Source organism: Pseudopipra pipra, chromosome 3 (assembly GCF_036250125.1).
Source record: "Pseudopipra pipra isolate bDixPip1 chromosome 3, bDixPip1.hap1, whole genome shotgun sequence".
Lineage (NCBI taxonomy): Eukaryota > Metazoa > Chordata > Aves > Passeriformes > Pipridae > Pseudopipra > Pseudopipra pipra.
Genome location: NC_087551.1, coordinates 43,913,088 through 43,937,790, shown reverse-complemented (window position 1 = coordinate 43,937,790; position 24,703 = coordinate 43,913,088). Strand labels below are relative to the sequence as shown.

The window sequence follows — 24,703 nt, the reverse complement described above, 5'->3', positions numbered from 1 at the left end:
CTGCATTTCAGTTGTGGATTTGTGCAGAAGATGATGAGGGAAGTGATGTTGGCCCTTAGGAAATATAATGCAATTGATTTCTAAGTGGAATTCCAAGAGTTTCCTTTCTGACAGCTTGAGACATGAATAATGCTGGCAGAAGAACTCTGTCATGCTCCTTCAGTGGGTGGAACAATATGTTCTTTATGTGGAAAAAACCTCAAGATTGCTTGTTTCAGGAACAGTTTTTGTGTCCCTTGAGAAACTTCCCTGTGAGGTCTTTATAACACCTGCACCTCACTGATTTAAGATAGGGTGTAAACAACCACATGTTTCAATAGTTTTCTCTTCAATTTGATTCTGAAGGACCTACCACACTTTGCTTGAAATATGCTGTATGCTAAAAAACCATATGTAGGACTGCGATTAGGTCCAATTTGGTTTCCTCTTTTAGGTTTTGTCAATATAGTTTGCTGGATTAGTCTTTTTTACTCACAGGTGTGATTGCTGTGGGATTTCTGACGAGCTGCACGTGGTTCATGTTGTTTCTGACAGGTTCAGTGCCATAGTTACACTGGATACTGCTGGTGTGTCACTCCCAATGGTCGTCCTATCAGTGGTACTGCTGTGGCCCACAAAACTCCCCGCTGCCCAGGTAAATCTTGTTTGGCTGGCCAGGATATGACAGTGTGTCATGAATAGCAGAGTTTATCTGTAGCATCTTACTAGACTTAAGGAAAAGAATTCTTCATTGGAAGAGTGGTTAAGCACAGAAACAGGTGCTGGTGAATGGCCCATCCCTAGTGGCAAAATTCAGCTGGATGAGGCTCTGAGAAAGTTGGTCTGGCTTTTCATATAGACCTGCATGAAATCTAAGGTCACCATCACCCTAAACCTCCCTATGATTTTGACATCCCTCTACTTTATTTGTACTTTAATCTAGCTATTGAAGGGTTTTTCTGCAGTGGTTATTTGTACCATATTTATGTGTCCATATATGAAATCATGCAACTGACTTATGGATATAGTACTTTACGTTGAAACTCTCTTGCACATAAACTCATTGCAAAAAAATTTCAGAGGAATTTGCCTTTTTCAGATATTTAGAGTACAGGAAAAAAACCCATGCCAACAAAAAATACAGAGTGGGAATATGTGTTTGTAGCAAAGCCCAGTGAAAGAACTCCTACAACAGATTCCATGAATGACCAAATCCAGAGGAGAAATTAGAACAATAACAAAAAAAAGCATTAAGAACATAATGAAATCACTGTCTTACGAATGCATAATGAAAACCCTGCCTTGAGTGCTGCCTTTTGTCTTTCCTCAGGACAATTAACAGGTTCAGTCTTTTAGGGATTTGTTTCTGACCCTATTTCGTTAAAATTGAAAATAAATATAAATCCCAAGAGTATGAACAGTTGTCAGAATTGCTGTTGACCTCTCTTGAGATTGACAGAATTGCACAAAAATAACTCTACAAATATTTGCTCTCTATCTATTGCATTACTGTTTGTGCTGCAGCACCATTCTCTGTCAGAAGGCCAGAGAAATAGCTTTAAAAAGTCAATCCTGTAATTTGAATGGCACTGAAAAAGAGAGCGGATTGGGGCCTTTGAGGGAATTCATTTGGCCTGATCTACTTCAATCATTCATTGAGGTTTTTAATAAATAGATGGAGGAAGGTAGAGACCATTGAGAAAGTTTCAATAAAGTTTATAAAATGTTAATTTCACTTTTAAGGTCTTTCTTGTTTAAATGACTTGCTGAATCTTCCATGCATTTTGCCTGAAAGAATACTCTTCAGAATATTCCTTTTGATCCAGTCTGAAAAGTCACTGTGGAATGATAGTCAATTGTGAAAAATAATATAAAATTTTCAGAAACCTTAAAATAGAGGTAAATGCGCATTCATTTTAGTGTAATTTTTGCTTATGACTGGTTTGCATCTTCAGAAGACACATGGATATGTCTTCTTTAGTTGTGGATGCCCCAATCCTGGAAATGTTCAAGGCCAGGTTGGATGGGGCTCCAAGAAACCTGCTGTAATGGAAGGCATCCCTGCCCATGGCAGGGAGGCTGGAAAGAAATAAGCTTTAAAGTCTCTTCCAAACTATTCTATAATTCTTTGATTCTATAGCTAGGGTAAAGCTTTTGTGCTTCAATGTAATTTTGAGTAGAGGTGCTTTTACATACCCATAGCCAGGGCTTTCTGAAAGCAGGCCTTCATTGCTTTCTCTGCAAAATCCGCTGTAGCTTCCTTCCTTCCTGTCCTTTCACTGACATCAGTGAAAAAAGGGCTATGCTGATGCTGAAAGTTCAATAAATAGTTGTTTTTCAGATGTTTCATAACACATGCCGCTATTTTTGGCTCAAAATGTTGAGTAACTATACTTTCACTTTTTCTATTTGTACCTGATATTATTGAGAAGAAGCTGCAGTGTAGTTAAAATCTAATTAATAGATTAATATGAGAATTATTCTATCTCTACATTTTACAGAAATGCTAAGGTGAAGGTCATAGTAGCACTCAAATTGAATTTAGTAGCTCAGAGATAAATAAAGTGCTCCAGGGCCCAGGTGAGTATGCAGAGTCTGATTTTGCTCCATGGAAGACTGTGGGTAATTTTTCAGTTGTTATGACACCCTGTGGGATTACCTCTGCACATTTCCTCCCCTTCTTGTATCAGTGTTTTACTGTTCACTACTTCTCCTTTGTCCCTCAGGAAAGAAGTCCAGCTACAGCAGAGTTTGGAAGTAAGACTTGAAATGCTAGGGGATTTTGCAGTGGTATTGGCTAAGAAATCAGTTTTGAGAGATCTGGAAAAACCTTCTCATTCAGCAGAGAAGACAGCTACAGATTTTCTCAGAAAGAACCTTATTATGGTATAATAAGGCAAAACTTTGTTCTTATGTCGCAGAATGAAAGTCTGATACACAATTGCACCCTTCTCCCATTTCCCTCTATATATTCAAAATTGCCATCTGTTTAGGATAAGGAATTTTCAGGTTTTTTTCCCCCAAGAATGTTGATGTTTTCCAGATCACCACTGATTCCCGTTCCTGTATTTAGTACGACTATGCACAGGAATTACGATCAAAACTTCAGTGGTTCAACTGAAGTTAAGTAGAAGTACTCCTGTTTTAACTAGTATTTTAGGAATGCCATTTCTTCTAATACTGTTGTCTCTAGTCAGTCCAACACACTGCGTCATTTCTAGTCTTGATGAAGTAATTGCCTTGCTATTTTTGATGTTGCAGGCAGACCTCCTGCAATGGTGGCATCCTGACACCAGCATGTTTCTGCATTTTCACATGCTTCCATGTATTCTGTAGGCTTGATGCTATAGTTATTTTAAAAACTTTTATGCAAATATTTCAATTTACATGCACCATAACTTTTTCTCTCGGGATCACTTTTGCCACCTCTACCCTTAAGAGGAGAATGTGTACAGACATTCAAGATGTTTTTGTAATTATTTTCTCATTGGTAATGTGCTACCATGGAATGTGGGAAAATTCCTTGTTTTAATGAAAATGTTCAGTTAATTTTTGGTTCTAGGTTAGTTCTTCAGTAACTTCAGATAAGGTTCAAATATACATCCTAATCAACTGTGCTATTCCTAAATTATGGGATAATTTTTGCCTTTCATTTTCTCCCAGTGGAACTACCTTTGACTTTGGTGAATACCCAGAAATAAGAAAGAAGAGCATGGCAGCCTGTAAGAGTTTGGATTTTAATAGAGGAAATTTGCAGCAGAATTTAGGTTGGGCAGTTAAGACTTTGGTTTACTAGTTCCATCTCTTATCCATGCTTCACATTTACGGTGTGATACCAGATATGTGAAGCAGTCTCTACATTTCTCTAACTGCTAATATTGGTTAGCTGCATAATGTGATGGTTCCTAAAATTTGCTCAAGTCTGAAAAGTATCATGTATATTTTTTATGCATCAGCAATAGCTGTACGAGCCATTTTTTGCTCATTGGTTTGTTTTGGTTGCTCTTATTTAAGCTGTTTTTTCTGCTGGAGACAAAATATGTGGAAGGATGAAAGTCACAAGCAGCATTAAAAAATGCAGGACTCTTCAACTGTTTTATGTGAATCTTTGCTTTAATTACATCTTTACCTGAAAGAGGCTCTTCTTCTATACTTTCCAGTTTTTCCCACACCAACACTTGGTACTGCTAAGACGCACATGATAAATCCCAGAATGCCATTCTACTCCATGGAAATAATCTTCACTGTTGCAGGAGCAATGGGGAGAAGGAGAGTAAATCAAACACATTCCCATGACAGCATTTAAAAGAAAGCTCCTTAAAAATGATGAATGTCCCCTAGTACTTTCACTAAAGAACACCAGACATAAAAAAAGACATTTTTACAACTCTCCATCTCTGTTATCAGCACTTCAGGGAACTACAGAAATTCCATAGTCACTGAGTCCTGGGAAATAGGGCAGAAGTTGAGAAGCAGGTGTTAAATTATCATTAAAAAATACAGTGTTTGCCTATTGTTGGAGTTTTATGCCTTATTAACAATTTTGAGCTTCTGCCAGTGAGATTGCAGAGGTATGGAGACATGTTTATTTCCCTGTAAAGAAGTTTTGCTACCTTTTGATTATGACATAATCATGTTTTATGGCCTGAATTTCCCTTTAGAAATTCAGAACTCTTCCAGCCTGTATAGTATTATGATCAGATAATATGATGAAAACAAATATATTTGGGAAGGGAATGAACTTTTAAAATATACATTATATTGGTTTTGGTAGCTGAAGAAAAATATCCATCCTTGGATCATTCTTTCCCCATACACAGTACTTTGTCTATACATACACATTCAGACACACCTATAGGTGAGATAAAGGATAGCATGGAAAGTTTACTTATCTTGATATCTTCATTCAATTATTACATATGAAATATTCCTTGGTAGGAGATCAGAAATCATTATCTAAACTAGAGAATAATAGACTTTCACCTTCTCTTTTAAAGCCCAGTCTTGTATGCTCAGAACAATTGAAAATAGGTGTGCTGAAATCACAAACCACAAAACTCATATCATGTTCCCTGGAAGGGAATTGTGCCTTAGAAGCTGTTAGAGCGAAACTGGGTGGAACTGTGGGGTTTGCAATAAACTAAGGCATGAATATGTCTTCTTTTTAAAAAGGAAATTAAATTCATCATGGTCATAAATGGATAGATGGCTAAGCAAATTACAAGCTAGAATGATACTAAATTCTTCATTAAAGTAATGCTGCTGAATCTAATACCTCTCCTTGCCCTCTCCCATTCCATAGCATATTTATTTATGTGGTGATTTGGTTGCTTACAGTGTACTGAAAACTTGGAAGCCAATTGCATAGCCCAACTTTTAGATAAGTTAGAAATTGCCTTTGTTTCTTGCCTTGTGGCAAATGTGAGGATTTGTCAAGAGTATTGAAGATATAATTTCCTAAAAACTTGCAAATGCAACTTCCTATCACCACTGAAGCTAGAAGTATTTCTACCATAAATATATTCAGAAAATGGTTAAAAAAAGATAAAAATGCAATAGCTCCTCCTTACCTTGATTTTGGAGACAACAAGAACTGTTTATGCTGCATAAATTGAAAATTTCAGGTGAAACTATGTGAAGGGCACATGTTTTCCTTTGTAGGAAATTCTGTGAATATTTTTGTTAACTTCCTAAGACTGTTAAAAAAATGTTAGCCCAGTAAACCAAATTTTCTTAGCATTAATCTAATTTTTTTAGTGAAATTAGATTCACTATGATAAAGTTAGTCTTTGTAAATGCCGCTGTCTTCCCCATTTATCAATTTTCCATGAAAATTTAGGGTAAAAAAATGCGAGCCCAGAAAAAAGAACTTAATTCTCCCTGACTGTACATGAATATCGCATAGTCGTTCTCACCGTTTCACATATAGAGGGAGAAACTTGAATGTATCTGGAAAGATTTTTCTCCTTTTGGTTTAAGATGTGGAATATTATGTATGTTTCACCAAGGTGCTAAATCACTTAGGCATGAACTGAATTTAAAGTTCAACTTACACTAGTAGTTCTGAATGTACATAGAGAGACAACGCTGGTGCCAAACTGGGGCTTTACTTAACATGCTGTTTTTGGTGCAGGGGGGTATTTGTGGCATTCATCACACGTATTCCCCCCTGCTGAGACCTCATTTCTAGTCAACAAACTAAAAAATAGTTTAAATGCTTTAGTGTGGGTGAGAATCAGGCCTAAAATCTCTGGATTTGAAAGGAAATTATAATTATAAGCCTGTGAATCAAAACGAAATTCAGATACTACAGAGTTAATTGTAGCTGGATGAAATTTGAGGAAAGATTGGATCACTGGTATTTAGTGCAATTAGAAAAACCTGTAATTTTGTATGTAGTACTTCCGAAAACTGGAACATCTTATTTGAATTCAAGCTGAGCCTTTTATCAAATGCAAGCCAAGCACCAAAAAACTCAGATCTACTGGCTTCAGCATAAATGGAAAAATCTGCCTCTTCTTCAGAGTAAATAATATGGATTAGTATTGCAATCTCTTCTGAGCAAACTATCCCAAACACCTTTGGATATAATTCCTACGAGATAGCAATTTTATTTTTCCTGCCTGAGTTGATACTGATGCATCCCTAAGTATATTGAATTCCTGGTGACCCAAAGATAATATAATAAAAATACACTATTGACACAAAAGGAAACACGTCTAAACAAGAATATTTTTGATATGGTGAATCCTTCAGAAGGTAATACCAGCTCGGCTGCATTGCCAGTATTCTTTTACAGAGGCTTTAAAATCATCAGAGCAGATTTGTGACTTTAGGCATCTACCCTCTGGCAGATTCCTTGTCTAAATTTCCTGCTGAAGTAACCATTGGTTCAGCATTGTAGGCAAAGCCTGTGATTTAGTGGGTTCTCTTGTTTAAATTGTCCTTTTAGAACAGATTTATTGTGCTACAAGGTTTGGGATTTCTTTTACTTTGTTTTAAACAGAGTGAACGTAATTATTTCAAAGGGAATAAATTAGGAAAATTAAGGCAACCAAATTATTTCACACACATACAAGCATGTGCCAGATGTGTGTTGGGGTCTTTTATTGTTTCATTAAAGCAGGTGTATGTAAGAAGAGACTATGTGTTAAGAATTTATAGACTTCATGCTTTTTAAATTTTGATTACTCCACGTGGGCTCTTCAGAGAGAAAAACACCACTTTTAAAGGTGATTTTTAATGTAACAGAGACAAATAAATTGTTAAAAAGTGTCTAGGAGTTAGAATCATAAAAACAGGTGTAATAATGACACATAAGCCAGAAATAAGGAAATATTTCCATTTTAAAACCTAAAGCCTCCTGAAAAAAACTACTAAGAAAACTAGTAGATTCTCCATTTTTTGATGACCTGAAAACAAGTCTGGATTCTTGGTTGGAGTCCAGGCTGTAGAATAAGCTGTTAAAACCCATCTCTTCTAGTCTTCTTGACTCCCTTCTCACATCTGCTGTCTCTTTTCCTAAGGGCCACAGCTCTGGGGATGTGTCTGAAAACAGTTCAGGTTCAAACTCAGAATAAGGTGCTGTGTTTCTGCTGCCCCAGCAAACACACGTACTATCCCACATCAGCATAGGATTTCCACAAGGCTTTGTTTGAGGTGTTTAAAGCAGAAAGGGGCAGTTTTTAATCTGAGCCAGGACTGGGCTAGAGTCTGAAGAAGCCCCTCAGAGCAGCTGAGGTGTGTGGTCAAGACTTTAAGGGAGCATAAGGGGGTGGTTCTGGGGTGATGCTTCTTACTGCAGAACCTGTCCTTGCTGGGGCAGTGGGAAAGGGAAATGGTGACTCTGCAGCATGTGAGCATTCTCTTGCACTTGTCTATGTAGTGTTTAACGTTATCTTTTTCTCAAGTCCTGTGGTGGCCGAGAAGTAGAGTCTGACAAGTGTATGGATCGAACACAAATGTAGAAGTCAGGCAAAGCTAAAACCTCTGGTTTGCAAGGGAAGAATTTGCTGATATTTATTGCTGTAATATACAAAAATGAATCATTAGAGCTGAACTGTGTTTCTTAGATAACATATTAAAAGAAAAAGTAAAATTTTTCGATTAATTCCCTTTTCCAATTGCAGGTTCAGTGAGTGAGAAGCTGCCACAACGAGAAGGTGCAGGCAAAACAGGTAAATATCTTAGTTGGCTGTTAAACAAAAACTAAAATAGCTTTTGGGTAAACTACTGTGATTTTTCCATAGATCTAAATTATCACATATTTGTGATGTATTATAACTGCATATATAGTATATATACATGCATACATGTTATTCATTTTACTTTTGCATTGTAGAAATTTAGTAAACTTATGAGTATAAACATATATATATGTATGCATGTATTTATATATATACATAGGCACTATATTTTTCTAGTTTCAGTCCAACAGAATTTTCACTTCTGTACTGTTTGGAAGGTAACTTTCCTTCCCATAGCTGTACTCTGAAATATTTTCCCATACTGTTTTCTTGTTCCGGAGGAGAGATTATTCTGTCTGTTTCATAAAGATAACATTCTGCAGTATCAAAATCTTGGGAAACGGAGTCCTCAGTGTATTTCCATATCAATTGATGCTCGAGTCATCTTGGACCCAACACTTTGTTCTATATTGCGATTAATTCATCTGATGTCTTGTCTTTATGGCCAGATAATTGTTGTTGTTAGATACAGATCATGGCATATATCTTGTTGGAAGGACAAAATCTGAGATGCAACATAGCTGGTGGATTTAAATGAGGGAACTGTCTATGCTTTAAACAAAATTAAAACTTACACTCTCCAAACACTTGGAACAATTTTAAATACTGAATAGTTCTGTCAGTTACACTGCATAAATTAATTTTAAAGAAGCTACTCATTTTTATTCTAATATTTATGCTTATCTGTTTGGTACAGTGTAAATATAATTGAAGTATCTTTTTACAGGAGCTTTTGCAGTATTGCAATATACCCAACATTTAAATAAACTACAGTACTGTTAGGTTAAAAAAATGAGTACTTCTTTAAAGGCTAATAATTACAAAATGCTGGAAAATTGTTCCTTCATGTATTTCCAGACACACTGTGGGTTCCACTACCCTTAGGCTACCTATTTACTTTAGGTCAGAACTTTCATTTTCAGCTTTGAACTGAATGAACTATTCCATATATAAAACTTTTCTGGAATCCTTTATTTTTGTTTGTGGCCATGACAGCTGAGTTGCTGAACCCTGAATGAACAGTCACGGAAAAAGGAAATGAACACAATTTATCAACTCTCCCTTCTCATCACATATGTTTGTGTCTCAAGTGACACGATTGCATTTTACTCATGCCCTGTTTTTATTGTCCAGCACAAGCCTGCAGCACAAAGGGCCTCTGATCGGGTTCCCAGGTGGTCCCTGGTTCTTCTTAAATGCTGCTGTCTTCTTCTCTCCACCCTTCTTCCACTGCCTTATGCTTTAAATAAAGTCAAGTTGTTAGAGACATCTCAAACTCTGTAGAGACCAGGATCATCTGTCTACCTGTGCTTCAGCTTCACAATCAGTGTAGTAAAACATATTTTGTAGCTCAGCTTGCAAGGGTATAAATAACCATGAAACTCTCTGCTTATCTTTCCTCTGCATGTTCCGGTGGACTAACCAGGGATGCCTCTGTGGGAGTACCTACCCATATTGTAGCCCAGCAAACTTAGGCAGATTCACAGTGTTCTCACTGCTCACGAAGACATGCTCCAGACCTCCAAGGTGTGGTCTGGAGAACTCTACTCAAGACACTGAATAGACTTAACATGACAGTCTCATGCACCAAAATGTCTCATAGATATGGACCTGGCGAGCCACATCTGTTGCAGTTGTGCACCTTGCTTTCTCTGGGTATTCCAATACTAAAAGAAAATTTCCAGCTGCAGATATTAGAGCTCAGGAGCTTTCTTTGTATGTTTGTAAATTTAAACATTAAACTGAACAGAAATGAAACTTAAAAGCTAATTCCTCAAGTATCTCCTCTGGCTCCACAATTCTCTCCTCTATCCAAGGAAAATATTCAGACTCTCTGAAAAGCATAGGTGTCAGAGTTGGGATCACATCTCTCTTTTCTGATTCTTTGCTGACTGCAGGACTATGTTCTTGGTAACTGAACGCCGACAGCAAACAGAATTTAATCAGGTCTCTGTTTGAATATATGCATATATGGACTGGTATGCTTGTGCAAGCCAGGAAGGCCTATGCAATTAGTCTGTGAGATCTCTAGTTCATATAAATAATGAAATATCTGTTGAGTTAAAAAAAAAATAAATTGATAAACTGTTTTAAATGCTCCTTGAACAAAGTTCAGGAGGCCAGTTTTGATTGGCCTGATAATAACTGAAGTTGCACATTATGTCTGAATTTCAGGTAATAACATAAGACCAAATGTGTCACAAACTGAAATTTTGTACCAAAAGGCGATTTGAAAAATGTCATTTAAATGCAGGTCTGAGTTTCTGGCTTGGCTCTTGGTAATATCTACCTACCATAAATTACCCTTTGGAATTCTGGGTTTTCTGAATCACATACTGATTGATGATCTAAATATATGTCTTGATTTTCAGTACACTAGGATACTCGATGGCCTCTCTGAAATTAATCAATGGTCTTATTCCACCACCCAGAGGACACCACAAAAATGCCAGCAAAACTACTGAGAAGTGTCAGTCTCTTATGGCATTGGAACAAAGAACCCTGCCATTGTGTGGACACGAAGAACGAGCACTCTTAAAACAAATCTTTTTATGCCTTGGTTAAATCATTTTACACTGAAAATAAGTTCTTGTTGCTTCTGCTTTGGTTTTGTGAGAAACATGGAGGTCACTATTCCTTGGATGGAAATTCAGTTTTACCTGCTATCAATATTTACTTGGTATCTATATTTGCTGTGTACTAGGCTGTGACCTCTAGAGGTGAAGGTCAGAGTGCCCCCAAATCCTCTGAATGATTTGCATAAGGACAACACAGATTTAAGAAAACAGAAATGCAGACAGCAAAGAGAACAGTAGGCTCTTCTGAATTGCAGTAGCAAGAAGAAATGGAAAGAGACAGTGTGTTAGCCTTAAAGCTGCTACTCTCTTTTACCCTGGTAAGGCTATATGATAGAAGAAGCTTCTCAGTTGCCTTTGATTCTACCTTCTATGAAAATGACAGGAAAACAACCTCATAACTATTTTAGTCCAAGATCCAATTGTGAACTTGCAAGAAATAGTAATAAAATCTTTGCATTTACTGTTTACCTTAGTCTTGGAGTTAGCTTCATGCTACAGGAAACAGTAATGACTGGAAAATCTGTACTAGCATGGTCTCCTGAGTCATATTGACCCAATATTGTCAATAATTTTAAATAGCAATAACATAATAAGGTAAAGATGGATCTTTGGTACTGTTCTTCCTAGTAAATGTTAATTTAAATAAATTTTTTGTTGAATTTTTCTTTTCCAGCACTATGTCCACTGTGTTTTACTGACCTTATGATTTCTCACATCTTCTTGTCATTTTTGTAATTTTTCCTCCCTCTTTTCTTGCAGTAATTGTTGGTAGTGGATGGATGGAGAAGGATGACCAGAGGATAACGGTTGTGCAAACAGTAGTCTGGTTATATAATCTGTGAACCTTACTTATAAAATCTGCAAATCCTGCTTATAGAATCTGCTTAAAATAGATCCTTCTGTGCTAAAAAACCCTTTTATTTTAAGGCATCCAGTGGTCTGCAGCCACTCATTCTCCCCAGACTGTTTTTACTTTCACAGGTTTTACTTCTTCTATACATTTATCTAATTACTTCTTTATAGATGGTGATTTATCACTAAAATCTATAGGTATCAATGTGCAGTATTAGAAATTAAGAATTACACTCCAGAGAGCAACTTGATCACGTCATGCATCATGAAAGACCCTGCAATAAATTCATCAGCCACAACCTAAAAACCCATCCTTTTGTAAAATGTAGTCTGTATATGTAATAAATCTATGCTGTGTAGTGCCTATAAAAAATGTTTAAATTATTGTTTATTTACTGGCCGGGGCTATGTGCAAATCATTATTATCAATCATATATGTACACTTATTTAGCTTACTCTCATAATTGTAGTCTCCTTGCAAATCTTTTCCATTCTGAATTCAGATGATGCCTCAGCTCCTGCACTGGAGACTCAGCCTCAAGGTGATGAAGAAGGTGAGCAAACTTAACAGTGTGGTACTAAACTATGTAATTACGGACTATATGCTACAACATCAAATGCTACCTTAAGAGTATTTACAATTCCTGGGGTAGTTGCAAGAAATTGCAAGAAATTGCAAGCATCTGTACCTTGTTCAGGAACAGCAAAGACAACAAGCACAATAGAATATTTACTTACAAGCAGTGAATTTTATGGGATTGATTTGAGATAACAATTTAGCTGTGGAGACGAGCATCAGCAAATTTAGTTGTCACTACTGAGGGCAGATACAGGTTTTAAACTTGAGCCAGATACAGGTTTTAAACTTGAGCCAAAGTGCAGGTTAAAACTGTATGTTCAAATAAAGAAATTAAAGGGTAAATTCTACTCTCAACATATTGCCTAGTAGTATTACTGTTAAGGTTGATGTGTTGTCAGGCTTACTTGCCTCTTCAGAATTTTGGTGCTCAGTAACTGTAAAGCTCAAGACCTAAATTCAATAATAGTTTTATGTTATGGCTGCCTTACCACGCTCTGCAAATCTTGCAGAATCTGAATTTATTATATATTTTGGGTCCACACTAGGAGATTTTTATTCTAATTTTTATTCTAATTAACATAATTTTAGTCTAAAAGTGTTTCTTTCAACCTTTTGTACAAATAGGATAAGGAAGGGACTATTCATGCCTTTGTATGTATAAAAGTTTTGACTGTCCTAATACAAACCAGTGTACCTTTTCTTTTAGACCTATGTATCTATAAAACTAGCCACTTATTCAGTTGCTAGCCTTTAAAAAATGTTAACATTTATAAGTTATTTTCTATTGCCTTTTTTTTCTAGATATAGCTTCTCGTTATCCTACACTGTGGACTGAACAAGTAAAGAGTAGACAAAACAAAACCAATAAAAGCTCAGGTAAGAAACTTATGTTGCTCTTACTTTGTAAAGCTCCTGTGAAGACATGCATGAGGCCATTTTAATAACAATTATGCTTCCTCTCTCATTGTAGGATAGTGACTTAATGATTTGCGTGATGATGACTTAGTAAGCATTATAACTTCTTTTTAGAGAGGAGTGGTTTTGTCCAGACTTTATTTGCCTAAAATGATACTAGTCCACTAAAGTCTCTTGCACCTGTTATTGGGTTTGACATTTAATTTTTGCATCCTCTTTAGTTCCCTGCCTCTTTGTTATCTCCTTTTTTTTGGGTGATGTGTAGTAAAAAGGTGTTTGTAAAATGACAGTGTGGGTTACATTTGTTTGACGGTAAATCTTAGGAGGCAAACTGGAAAAAAACAAACTCCATCAGAAACCAGTTGCCAGCAAACAGGATTTGGAAAGACAGTGTTATCAGCTTTTTGCTACATCAGTCACCTGTGATTTACAGATGGATCACCAGCTTAGAGTGAATTACTGATGTTGCTTTTTAAAAATAATTGTTGAATTCTGGTTTTACTTATTTTCATCACTCTTCATAATTGAGCTTTGTAGACCTGGACTAGGAATGTCAGGTGAACGTCCTAAGACTGAAGTCTCTGTAATATTCAGATGCATTCAGTACTTTGGTGGATTATAAATTTTGATGCCTTCATCACTGTTTCTTCCTTTCAGTGGGATAAACTTTAAAGAATCTTCCTTGTCTCTTTTTCTCTGGAAAAATATTGAGTTTGAAAAGAAACATTAATGATGCAGGCTAATATTCAGTAAATCACCCAAAACCATGCTTGAAATCCAGTAGGAATTTAAGTTATGCTTTACACTAAGTACTACACTGAAGTATTTTACTGAATTGAGGCCTAAAAGGATTTTAAAAAAGGCAAACAGTCATCATAAGAAAGAAAACAAGGCATATCCTTACTAAGACGTTTACGGATTCCTTTATAAATGCTATTTTTAACATGAGAGCAATAATTATTGATACTTGTTCCTCTCTTTGATTCTTCAGAAGGTACTTAAAAGAAGGTACTTAAACACAGTGTAGACAACAGTTTGAAGCAAATACTTTTCATGCTGGAGATTTATTCTGTCATTTCTTTTGCCAGAGTAAGCAAGAATAGAATTCTTTTGGGATTTCTGTTGTGTAAAATTCATGCATAGAAATTAGTCACTTTTAGGAGTGTTTAATTTTTACAGTGCTAGAGACTTGATCTAAAGCAAGACTTGATGCACCTGCTGGAAGCCAAATCTTCAAAACACACACACACAAAATAAAAGTTGGATTTATTTCTGGGAACTTGTTACCTCCAGTCCATCTAAAGATATATTCACAAAAGAAGACAAACCAGAAGCATAGTTTATCTGTCTTATAACTGCTAGCCCATGGTGCATTAGCATCAAAAGCATCGTGTTGGACTTGCTAACAGGACTTGCTCACAACTGTAGTGCCATACCTAGATTAGCAGAAGTAAGTCAAGAGACACTATGTAGCCAAACTTGCTGTAATTTGTAGGTGTACCTGATGTGCCAGAAGGGACTACTGCACTCTCTGCTGTATCTTCTCTCGTATGTGTAAAATGACATAATCAATCTACGCGCTAAAAACATTGTTTTCAACAGTTGTGGTAGACAGTATCTCTCTTCCAGACTCCCAGGTATAATGTGTGTCAGTGACCGTATATTTACAAGTAGTTTTTGCTGGCTGAACAGCACTGATATTCAGTAAACATGTTTTTAAGGCCTTCAAAAAGCCAAGATTTTTCCTTTATTACCTGTCAGAGTTGTGCCAAGGGTTTTGGGAACATCCATAGGGAATGAACTCTGGACTGTTATGTGTACATAACAGGAAAGACTTTGTCACTGAATCCAGTGGATTGTAAACTAACTACCTTCCCACTTCCAAGCTTCAATATAAAGGATAAATATAGATTTCTTCTTTATTCAGTTTGCTTAGCAAACTCTGATTCAGGCTTGGTCATACAAACACCAGAAAGCTTATTGAAAAGTATTTGTCTGAGTAAAATGAGCAGAATTTATGTCTGCATAGGAACTGTGTTTATAAGACAAAAAAATGAAGCCAAATTTAGTTATAATAGGCTACATTTTCTTTTGTTGTTTTGTAGTATCCCAAGTGCTTTCAAAGAAATTCTTGAGCTGCAAATAGCGCTATCACCTAGCCCTGCCTATAGAACATAACTTTAACTAAAAAAGCAAACCCTAACAATTTCAAGCAGGCTACAAATATCCTACTTAAAAGCTGTCTCTTTTAGTCTGTATTGCTTTTTTTTTCTCTAGTTTTTACCTGAATATATGATCTAGTATGTCATGATCAATATACCATGGTCACAAAAAAACTTCTCTTGACCTGGGAAAGTTTTTTTGTGAGCTAAATATCACAGATGAATACATTAAATTTATTGTACCCATCCTGAAGTGATTTGCTTTTGCTACACTACAAATGATCTGCCAGTTACAAGTAGCCAGCAAAATCAGCATAAGCTTTCAGGCTTTCGAAAACAGAAAGTAATGGCTCAGGAAATTCTAGTTTATATTAGTTATCCAGTGCATTCATTTGATTAAATCAGCCTAAATTAATTTAACATGGAGTAATTTGCAAGATTTACATATGCAAGTCAAGGAATTAGTGTATTATATATCCATTTTTTATAATTACTTCCTAGTGTGTATTCTTTTTGTTGGCTCAGAGAAATAAGCCTTTGCTGCTCACTAAAGGTACTTGTGGAGTGGTATTTAATCTATTAGTTTTTGAGGACAAAATGTCACTCCTGGCAAAAACCCCATCAACTTTGGGTCATGGTACAATAACTCTGTTTAAAGTGGTTTATCTCCATTTTTGCTCTTTTTGTACATTGAAGATGATTTTCAGAATACTTTTTCTTTCCATAATTAGGAAAAAGTATGCACCTCATTGCTAAAATAATGTAGTTTTTGCTGAGATTATGTTTTATACATATGCATTAGTACCTTTGCAAATATTTTGTGAATATCCCCGCACTCCTCATTTCTTCCTCCATTTCACAGAAAATATTGTGGATTGGTCACATCAGATTGACACAAACAAGAATTATAGGAAGAGCTATCACAAATAAACAGAAAACATTGAATATGGGAGTATATGGGTTCCAATTAAGACATCAAAATGTAGCAGCCTACATGCTGCTGTCTCTATGTGTATTCAGTGTCTGAACTCCTGTTGTAGTTTGTGGAGATGTAACCAGTGTGGTCAGTGTAGCCTAGAGAGCCACCCACCAGGTCGTAACAGCATTGTAAAGCTAACTAGATAACTGGACCTCTCTAAGTATGGTGACTAGTTTAGCTCCCTAGCTGATATAAAGGTGTCTATGCTTTAGATGAACTTATTCACACACTGGTATCACTTGAAAATCTGGATGCTATTCTTTCAGAGCTTTAGTATTTTGTAAAGACCAGAGGACAGACGGTTTTTTGCCTTGAAGAAACTGGATATTTTGGACTATGTTCTTAGCAATTGCCAGTTTCTGTGGCTTCAGAGCTCGGTGCAACTTGAATGTGTATGGAGAAGACAGTGCAGATACTTTCTCATTACCTAACAGGGAAAGTTAGGTTGGACTGTAGAACTCTTAGGTTTTCCTTGCTACATCTTCTCTATCAGCAGTATATATACCTGTGGGATTCTTGGGAACTAAGCGTGACTTTTTCAGAGGATGTATGCCATTTTTTGAGTTTGAATATAGGCAAAGAAAGTGTAGTTTAATCCTTTTCACAATTCCCAGTGAAGCTTCAGATTAATTTTCTTAGCTTGAATTTAAGAGCCATTATTTTCTGTCTGTTGTGGAAGCACTTCCATGAAAATAAATAGGTTGAGTTTAACTGTTAATATTTCTAATGTTCAAAAAGATTCTTAAAGTGCGAGTAATTTCTAAGTAGAATCTGTACACCAAAGAACAAATCATACTTATTGTAAAATTTCATTAGTTTTGCAAATACAGGATACAAAAAGTCATCCATAATCTGAAATATAGTTACATAGGTGCTTAAGGACTTTAGAGATTCTAGTGATAATGTAATTCAAGATAAAGAAACAGGGTTGAATAATGTATTATTGGCTAAGACAAGGTACAGTTTCACCTATTTATTATTCAGTTTTATTCTCTTATTGTTAACACTTTAGTATTCTGTTTCCTTAAAAATTTAATAGTATGTCATTCTTAGCACTAATGATTCATATGTTCATTGATCACATATTTATCGATTGTATATTTAATGAGCATTATAAAGCGATTGTAAAATTGGTATTTGTTTTGTGGATAATCTAGTATGAGCAGCAAAATAGAAGAGAGGAAGAAATTGTTGCATTTCTTGGTAGTTACTGTACTTGATTGGATTCATGTGTTAAATTTTAAATACATTAAATGAGTGGGGAGAAACTGAATGTCCCTGTCAGTCAAGGGCAGAACTCCCAGACCATGTTTGAACCATTCATACTCTGACTACATGCTACTAGTTCACCTGATAGATCACATTTCATCTGGATCAGGCATAGACACGTGGCACAGTGTTTGTGCAAGCTTCATGCTTTCTGCTATCTTTATGCTTATGTGCTTTAGGCACGTGCTAGAGGGCAAGCCATACATGATCCAACACAAAATAAGGTCAACTCAAAGGAAGACCTGGTCTACCATTAAGACTTCTGAGGCAAGGTCAGGTTGTAAAAATTCTGAACACATCTATGCAAAGAGCACTGGATTCAGAATTCAATGTCTCCTCAAACTATGGCTTTAGTGACTTCACAGATGCCCAAATTTCAGCCACTGTATCTGGATATTCTGGTAATGTAAAATCATCATCATTTTTACTTCAGCTGTGCACACATGAAAGGAACACTTAGCTTTTTGTTTAATTTTCTGACACAATGGATTGTTTGTTGCTGCCTTTTTAATACAAACTATCAGTTTCAGGGCTTTAAAAATCTGTTACAAGATTTTATCAATTAGTCCCAGTGAGCTTGATCCAACAGGAGTTTCATTCTCAAAATACCATCTGGGAAAACACTGACATGCACATACATTAATGTAGTATGGACTGCCTGCAAATGCAAACGAAAACAGTTGGTATAATGTCTACTGAGAATACCTTCTTAGTAGACTAAAATTGTGAAATTTAAAGTGATACTGTAAATAACAATTATGTGTCTGTGTGTATACCAAATAGCTGCTTGCATTTATCTGTCTGTATAGTCTGAATCCGTTGGCAAAACCTGCAAGTGAGACTGACTAATATGACAGAATGACATTCTGAGAGTTGAATGCTGTTTTTTTGCCTTGTCATCTGACAGCTTTAAAGCATTTGTACATAAGAGTTTTTCTCACATGGAAACTATGTTGGTTGTCAATGAGGTTTCTGTCTTGGTATCTTGCTATGTTTTGTTTCTCAGAGGCAATTGTTCCAGTGGGATCCCTGTGCACAAATCATTCCCTGAAAGTTACCTTCTTATAAAGGACCAAGAAAAACCTTGTTCCACACTCCAGACTGAACCTGACTAACTTCCTCCTGCTATGCCTATCCTGACAGAAGTCAGTCTTGGAGTTAAAAAGAAATCTTCATGAAAAAAACCAAAACCAACATTTTCTTTCAGAGGAAATAAATGTAAGAGTTTGTGTGTCTGCCCAATTACATCAATTCTAATAGCCATTCCTTTCTGGGCATAGGAAAATTAATAACTTAGAGACAGAACACTGAGTAACAGCTCAGTGACTTTGTATTTATTCTCATTAATTGTTGCATTTTCCAGATGTTGCTTTTAGTATTGACTGAAGATAAACTACATGCAGTTGAAGTTGTGTGAGCTAGCAAGAAAAAAAATAAGATCCAACTGTGTGTTTCCATTTAAGTATTTATTACAAAATAGTTAGAAGTGTTCTTGAAGTATTTTGAATCAGGTTTATTTTGCAATGTGAAGATTTGAGATATGAAACCAGTTATAACAGAAGGAAATCAAAATGGATATCATAATTAAGTGAGAAAAGAACACAGGCAAGAGGGGGAAGAAAATATTTTAAAAGCTTGTTGCCTCTGTTTCAGCAGGGTTTCCTAGGAAGTCGTGTGTTGGCCTGCAGAACCCTGGCTAATCTTCCGTTCTCAAATTTGATTGTATTCAGCATAAAAGGAGGGACAGGCAAGGAGAAGTCCTACTTGCTCTTGCATTACGCATATATTGGACACTCAGAAATTGAGTTAAAATTAATATATAAAATATATTTGCATAGGAGAAGAGCCTGAGCAGAAGTGGTCCATTAGTTGCAAACCACTGATTTACCTAGGAAAACCAGAATTTTTTCCCTGTTATTACCTCATTTTAGCTGTAAAGACAGTGTTTCCTTCCAGCAATTAGTGAGGTGTGAGCCACACTCAAACATGGGATTTGCATTCCCAAACTTGTATTGTAAGGGCAGCCACTAGCTGTAGCTGGAGAAGTAGAAGTATGGTAATAAGCTGTTGAAATATATCCATCTCATGCCTTCATAGGGCCTAGTGTATCTGATATCATCATGGTCTAAAAGTTACAACAGACTACTGTAAATCTGTGATATTCTGGCATGGAGGTTTAATAATCCAGAGCACCTGAAATGGAATTGAGCTCTAAAAACCTCAATTCCAGTCATGAAAGGAAAGAAGTATTGATTTTAAATGTCTTCAAACATATCAGATGGTTATTAAGTTCACACACGGGTTCTGTCAATGGGAACTCAGTCCATTACAGATGGGCAATCAGTCTCTACCAAATTTTAGATGAGTTCAAGTCTATATATTATTGCTGTGAACTTCATAACTTGGACTCATCTGCAGGTCAACTCTCTACACAAGTAAAGGCACTAGCATTTTTCCATGACATCTACACCAAGTCTGAATGTTTTGTGATAACCACAGATCTGGCTTTTGGGCCTTGTAAAATCTGCAGGTGCTGAAAGACATCAGCTGGTGACAGAACATTTGTTTTTTGGCCTGTTGCCTCAGCAACCTGTACATGGAAGTCAAAGAGAAAAGCATTATGAGGGAGTTTAGTAAGAAAAACTGATAAAGGGGAAGACTGGAAGCTTCCAGAACAACAGTCTTATGGCTTTCTCAGACTCTATGGGTTGGCTCTGCTTGCTAATTCACTAGATGTTCACTTTAGAGTTCATGAATGAGCTCAACTATTTGGACTGAATGATAATTTCTGATTTGTATTTTACTCTTAAACCAGTGCTGTTAAGAAACTGTTGGGGAGGGAGATGTGTAAGGCACTGTCACAACTTATATCCGCTACAGTCTTATTTTTAAATATTTTGAAGAGTAGGAGGTAGTTCTCTTTCTTCTCTTTCATTTGTTGTTGTTTTCCTGGCAAGTACCACAATAGTTTCAGAGTAGAATTATTTTTGAATATTGGTGGCAGGATACCCCTTGGCAGCTGAAAAACTCAAGGCTTTGAAACTACTAATTTACACCATTAAGGCTAATCAGTAAATGGTTGACTTTGTACCTAATAGAGAACTTTGTTTTACTTTTCAACAGCAATTTTTGATAATATCCTATTCTTGATTTAGGTATTACGCAAAGAGAGAACAATACTCTTCACCCTCTTCACCTTCTTCACCTGTGAACAAAGTTACTCATCATACTCTGGTTCTCTTTCTTTTCCTTGCCTTGCTTTGCCTTGCCTGTCCTAAATTGGTAAAAGAAAATTACTGTTTTCTTTCAGTTCTTTCAGCCTCTTCCAAGAAGGTAAAACTTTCCAGACCTCCTGACCTCCTCACAGTGCTTGTATATTATGATTCATTCTTAATTTGTAGGCTGCTGGATCATGCTTATTTTAGAACTGTCCTATCTTTAATAATCCTTTTCACAAGAATTTCCATTTATCTTCATTTACTTTTACATATTAGTTCAAAACTTTTAGAAAGATCAAGCAGTGACATTTCCAGGTTTTTCCTTCCACTACAGGGGAAGATCCTCCCATCCTAAACCATTAAAAAATAGAGTTCTGTTTTACATCCAATTGATGTTCTTTATGCTCAGGATGTTCCAGGGTTTCATTAGACCCCCACTGTGGGGAAGAAAAAAAAAATCTGTTTTATGCAAGGTTGATAATTTCTATTTTACTGCGTGTGTTAAAATTTGATGCCAAAAGATAGTAATCTTTCCTGAGCATTTTTAATTATATCACATTACTTTCTGCAGCAAGTAAATGACATAAAAGTCCTCCTTGAAGTTCTTCTTTCGTTTTCAGACATTCACTCCCCCACCTACCCGCAGCTTTCTATGGTTTGCCAGACATCAGATTGCATAATCAGAAAAGCATAAATAAGCTCCATAAATCCTAAGAGGGATGTCAGCCTGTCTATATTTTAATGACAGATGTAAAAACAAAATCACATAAATCATGTCAATGCACAGAAATATATTAGACTGGATCATATCTAATGCCATAATCTTTCTGGAAAATACATAAAACTTTCAGTCAAGACAGTCTGGATCTGGCTATGGCTATACTATGATTGTTGGGTGGTATATAGAAGATAGATCTTCCAATGAGGTAAACAGTAAGAGCTGCCAGACCTTCCATCATCATCCCAAAGAACTGATAGTTAGGAGAAAATGCCTGTGTTCCATGCAGAGATGCAGTTTTCTCTTCTTTAAGTTAAATAACTGATTGTGCACCCTTCCAATAATTAAGCAAGTAGTGTTTGAAAAAGAAGCCAAAACCAGTTATGTGAACTGTGGAATTCTACTGCTTGATCTCCACAAAAAAATCTCTGACTGCTGTTAATGGAAATACAGACCATGAAAGGACCAGTGGTTACTTAACATATTGCTTGGTAGATCAGCTTATGGCTAGTCACAGTGGCTTAAATTTGGAGGGAATTTTACTTGAATGATTTATCATGTATGACTTCCAACATTCTTATTTGCCAAATAATGTATCTCTGAACAGAATTCCTGAAGAGACTGACAGCTCATGCTACAGTTCATGCATTGCTTAATTATTTTCAAAAAAATTCTTATCCTTTTCCTTAAATCTTGAAAAAATTTCCATGTCATGCAGAAACTTACAAGGCTTCATCATTAATTTTAGTGTTTTCCACTTGGTACAAAAGTAAGAGAAATTCAATTCCTACAGGCACTTACTTTTGTGCAATCAGTGTGCATTGGCCACCTGTCTGCAACGAAGCTATTGCATCAGTCCAACTCTTTACAGCAGTATCTGCTTTTAGGAACTGCTAAGGTCCCAGGTTAATGCTGTCTTCCACGGATCCTTTACCCTTGCCTGCCTTTAATTCAATGCAGTGGGTTTTTTGTTTGTTTCCGGTGTAGAGTCTCCTTTCCATGAAAAGCCACACTAAAAGTCATAATCAGAGCAAGGGAACTAGCTCTAGTCAAATTACATTGCTCAAGTACATAAACCCACTTTGAGATCTTTTCATCTGCAAGTCTGTCTATACCTCAAGTACCGTACTATTACTGGCTTGCTTTTCATTTTCACCGCACTCTGTCCATCATGCTCTGTCCTGTCTCAAATCAGATTGTTACAGATAAGTGCTCCCTGCACTCTGTACTGCCTAGGAATAACTGTTTAGGAGTAACATTGTTGTATTGTTACACTGCATAGTATTGTTGCCATAATTCTATGTTACTGGAAAAGAAGCAGTGATTTAAAAGACAGATCGCTGTTTTTCATTCAGCTATTTTTAATACCTGTTTTAGTTTAAAAACAGCAGGTCAAGTGTCTGCATTCAGCCACAAATAAAATTATGTTTAAATAAGATTAAGAATTTAAATTAAATTTCAGATCTTAAATTCTCTTGGTGTGTTGCAAAACACGAGAAAAAAGAGAGGACTAAGCTTAATATACCAAACTGGTTGAAAATGCAGCCTTCCATGGAACCATGAGATTTAATAGAAAACTTTTTAAAAAAAGTTAAGCATGTTCACTTAAAAAAAAAAGTATCTTCAAGACAAAAATTCAAAGAACAAAAGAGTAGTTCCTAAAGCTTAGTGGTTTTGGTTCAAAACTCAAAATTTTGATTGTTCACTATAATGTCTTGTTGGATCAGTAATTTTAAAACCTCATTAGTTCCTTCTTTTTTGAGGGCTGGAGTCCTTAACCTGACAGTACATGCAGGACATAAAGGGGTCCCCTTTTTATAAACTCGGAGATACTTCAGCCAGTTTGTAGGCATCTTGGATTTTGTGATTCTCTGTGAAGTTCAACACACAGAAACAGCTTGTTGTAGGGTTTTGTTTTGTTCTCATTTAAAAAATGACCTTTTTATCAAAACCAAACACTTTGAATGAAAAAAGTCTTTTCATTTAAAGACTTGGTTTTCTGGCAAAGGTAGTCACAAGGAAATTTTTCAATCAACTATATTATAGTCATAACAAGCTGTGAAAAAATTTGTATTTTTGCCACTTAAACTGTGTTACCTTGTCCCATTGTTTTCCAGTGAGATCTTAGTGTTATTTAAACTTACCACTTCTGTTCTTCAGTGAATAAAGACGACCTATGAAAGGACTTTTATTTCCTCTATTTGAATTAATGCTTAGGTGCAGTTTTTTTGCACTAAAATGCATTTTAAATACATAAATTCCTCAAATATGAGTGACCTGTATTGCTCTTGAAATTTTTCCAGTGCACCCGATTAGACCAGGGCAGCAAACTAGTTGAGGTTAGGTCAGGAAGCAGAGGAGTAAAAAGTCAAATTAATGCCTCTAGTGCTCCTGAAAGTTGAGATACAGTTTTAGCAAGAAAGATAGAAATTAGTTCAGAATTGCATTATCTGTTCAGGTTGAAACTGTAGGAAGGGTTGAGTGTCTTCCTCCATCACTTGGCCAAATTTTCACATCTGTATTGACATGAATTCTAAAAGATATAAGAGCTGACAAAGACTGATCCTGATGGTCATGTTTACTTGTTGTTAAGTTAATTCATCCACATACTCTGTTACCATGGAGAGTCTCAACAGAGTCAGGGGTGTGATTAGCTGCAGAAGCTCATGACCAACACATTGTCCTGTGCAGTTTACCCTTCTTTCAGGGCAGCACTCTGCCCAGTTATTCTGCCTGGAAAGAAGGTAGGAACCCTTTCTGTTTGTTTACTTGCCTAACTGCTTTGGGAAGCAGACCTGTAAGTAAATTCTGATCTTGTTTCCTCTCTGACTTTCCCAAAACTCCCACCACGTAGCTAAAGTCAAACTATCAGAAGGTAATGAGAAAATTGTTAATCTCATTGTTCTGTTTGGCTGAATAAAGGTCCTTCAGCTTAAGTGACTTACAAATTTAGTGTTCTAGCAATTTCTAATCAGGTTTAAAAAGCAATCTAAGATCATTTTTAGGACATGATTTTTAGTTCCTATGAGGTGACGCAACAGAGAACCAGCAAAGCCAAAAATAACGGTATAAATGTCAGTGGTTTGAAAGGTCAGTTCTCTCCATTTCCCTACCAACCTCTCTAGTACGAAACAGTGACTTCTAACATAGTAACACATCCTGTAGTTCATCCCTTTAACTAAACAATCCAATATAATAATAGCAAA

At 36.2% G+C, this 24,703-nt stretch overlaps 1 protein-coding gene across 5 annotated transcripts in view; it reads left to right on the top strand.

Annotated features, from left to right (window-relative positions):
* The window catches only part of SMOC2 (SPARC related modular calcium binding 2), a 139,627-nt gene that overhangs the window by 56,598 nt on the left and 58,326 nt on the right, over window positions 1–24,703 (top strand). For 4 of the 5 annotated variants that reach the window (XM_064648907.1, XM_064648906.1, XM_064648905.1 and 1 more), the window contains exons 4-7: window positions 535–634; window positions 8,109–8,156; window positions 12,127–12,210; window positions 13,038–13,112. In XM_064648907.1, coding sequence (XP_064504977.1) covers window positions 535–634; window positions 8,109–8,156; window positions 12,127–12,210; window positions 13,038–13,112 — 307 coding nt within the window. The remainder of the gene's footprint in view (window positions 1–534; window positions 635–8,108; window positions 8,157–12,126; window positions 12,211–13,037; window positions 13,113–24,703) is intronic. The other variant, XM_064648909.1, reaches the window with a different exon arrangement.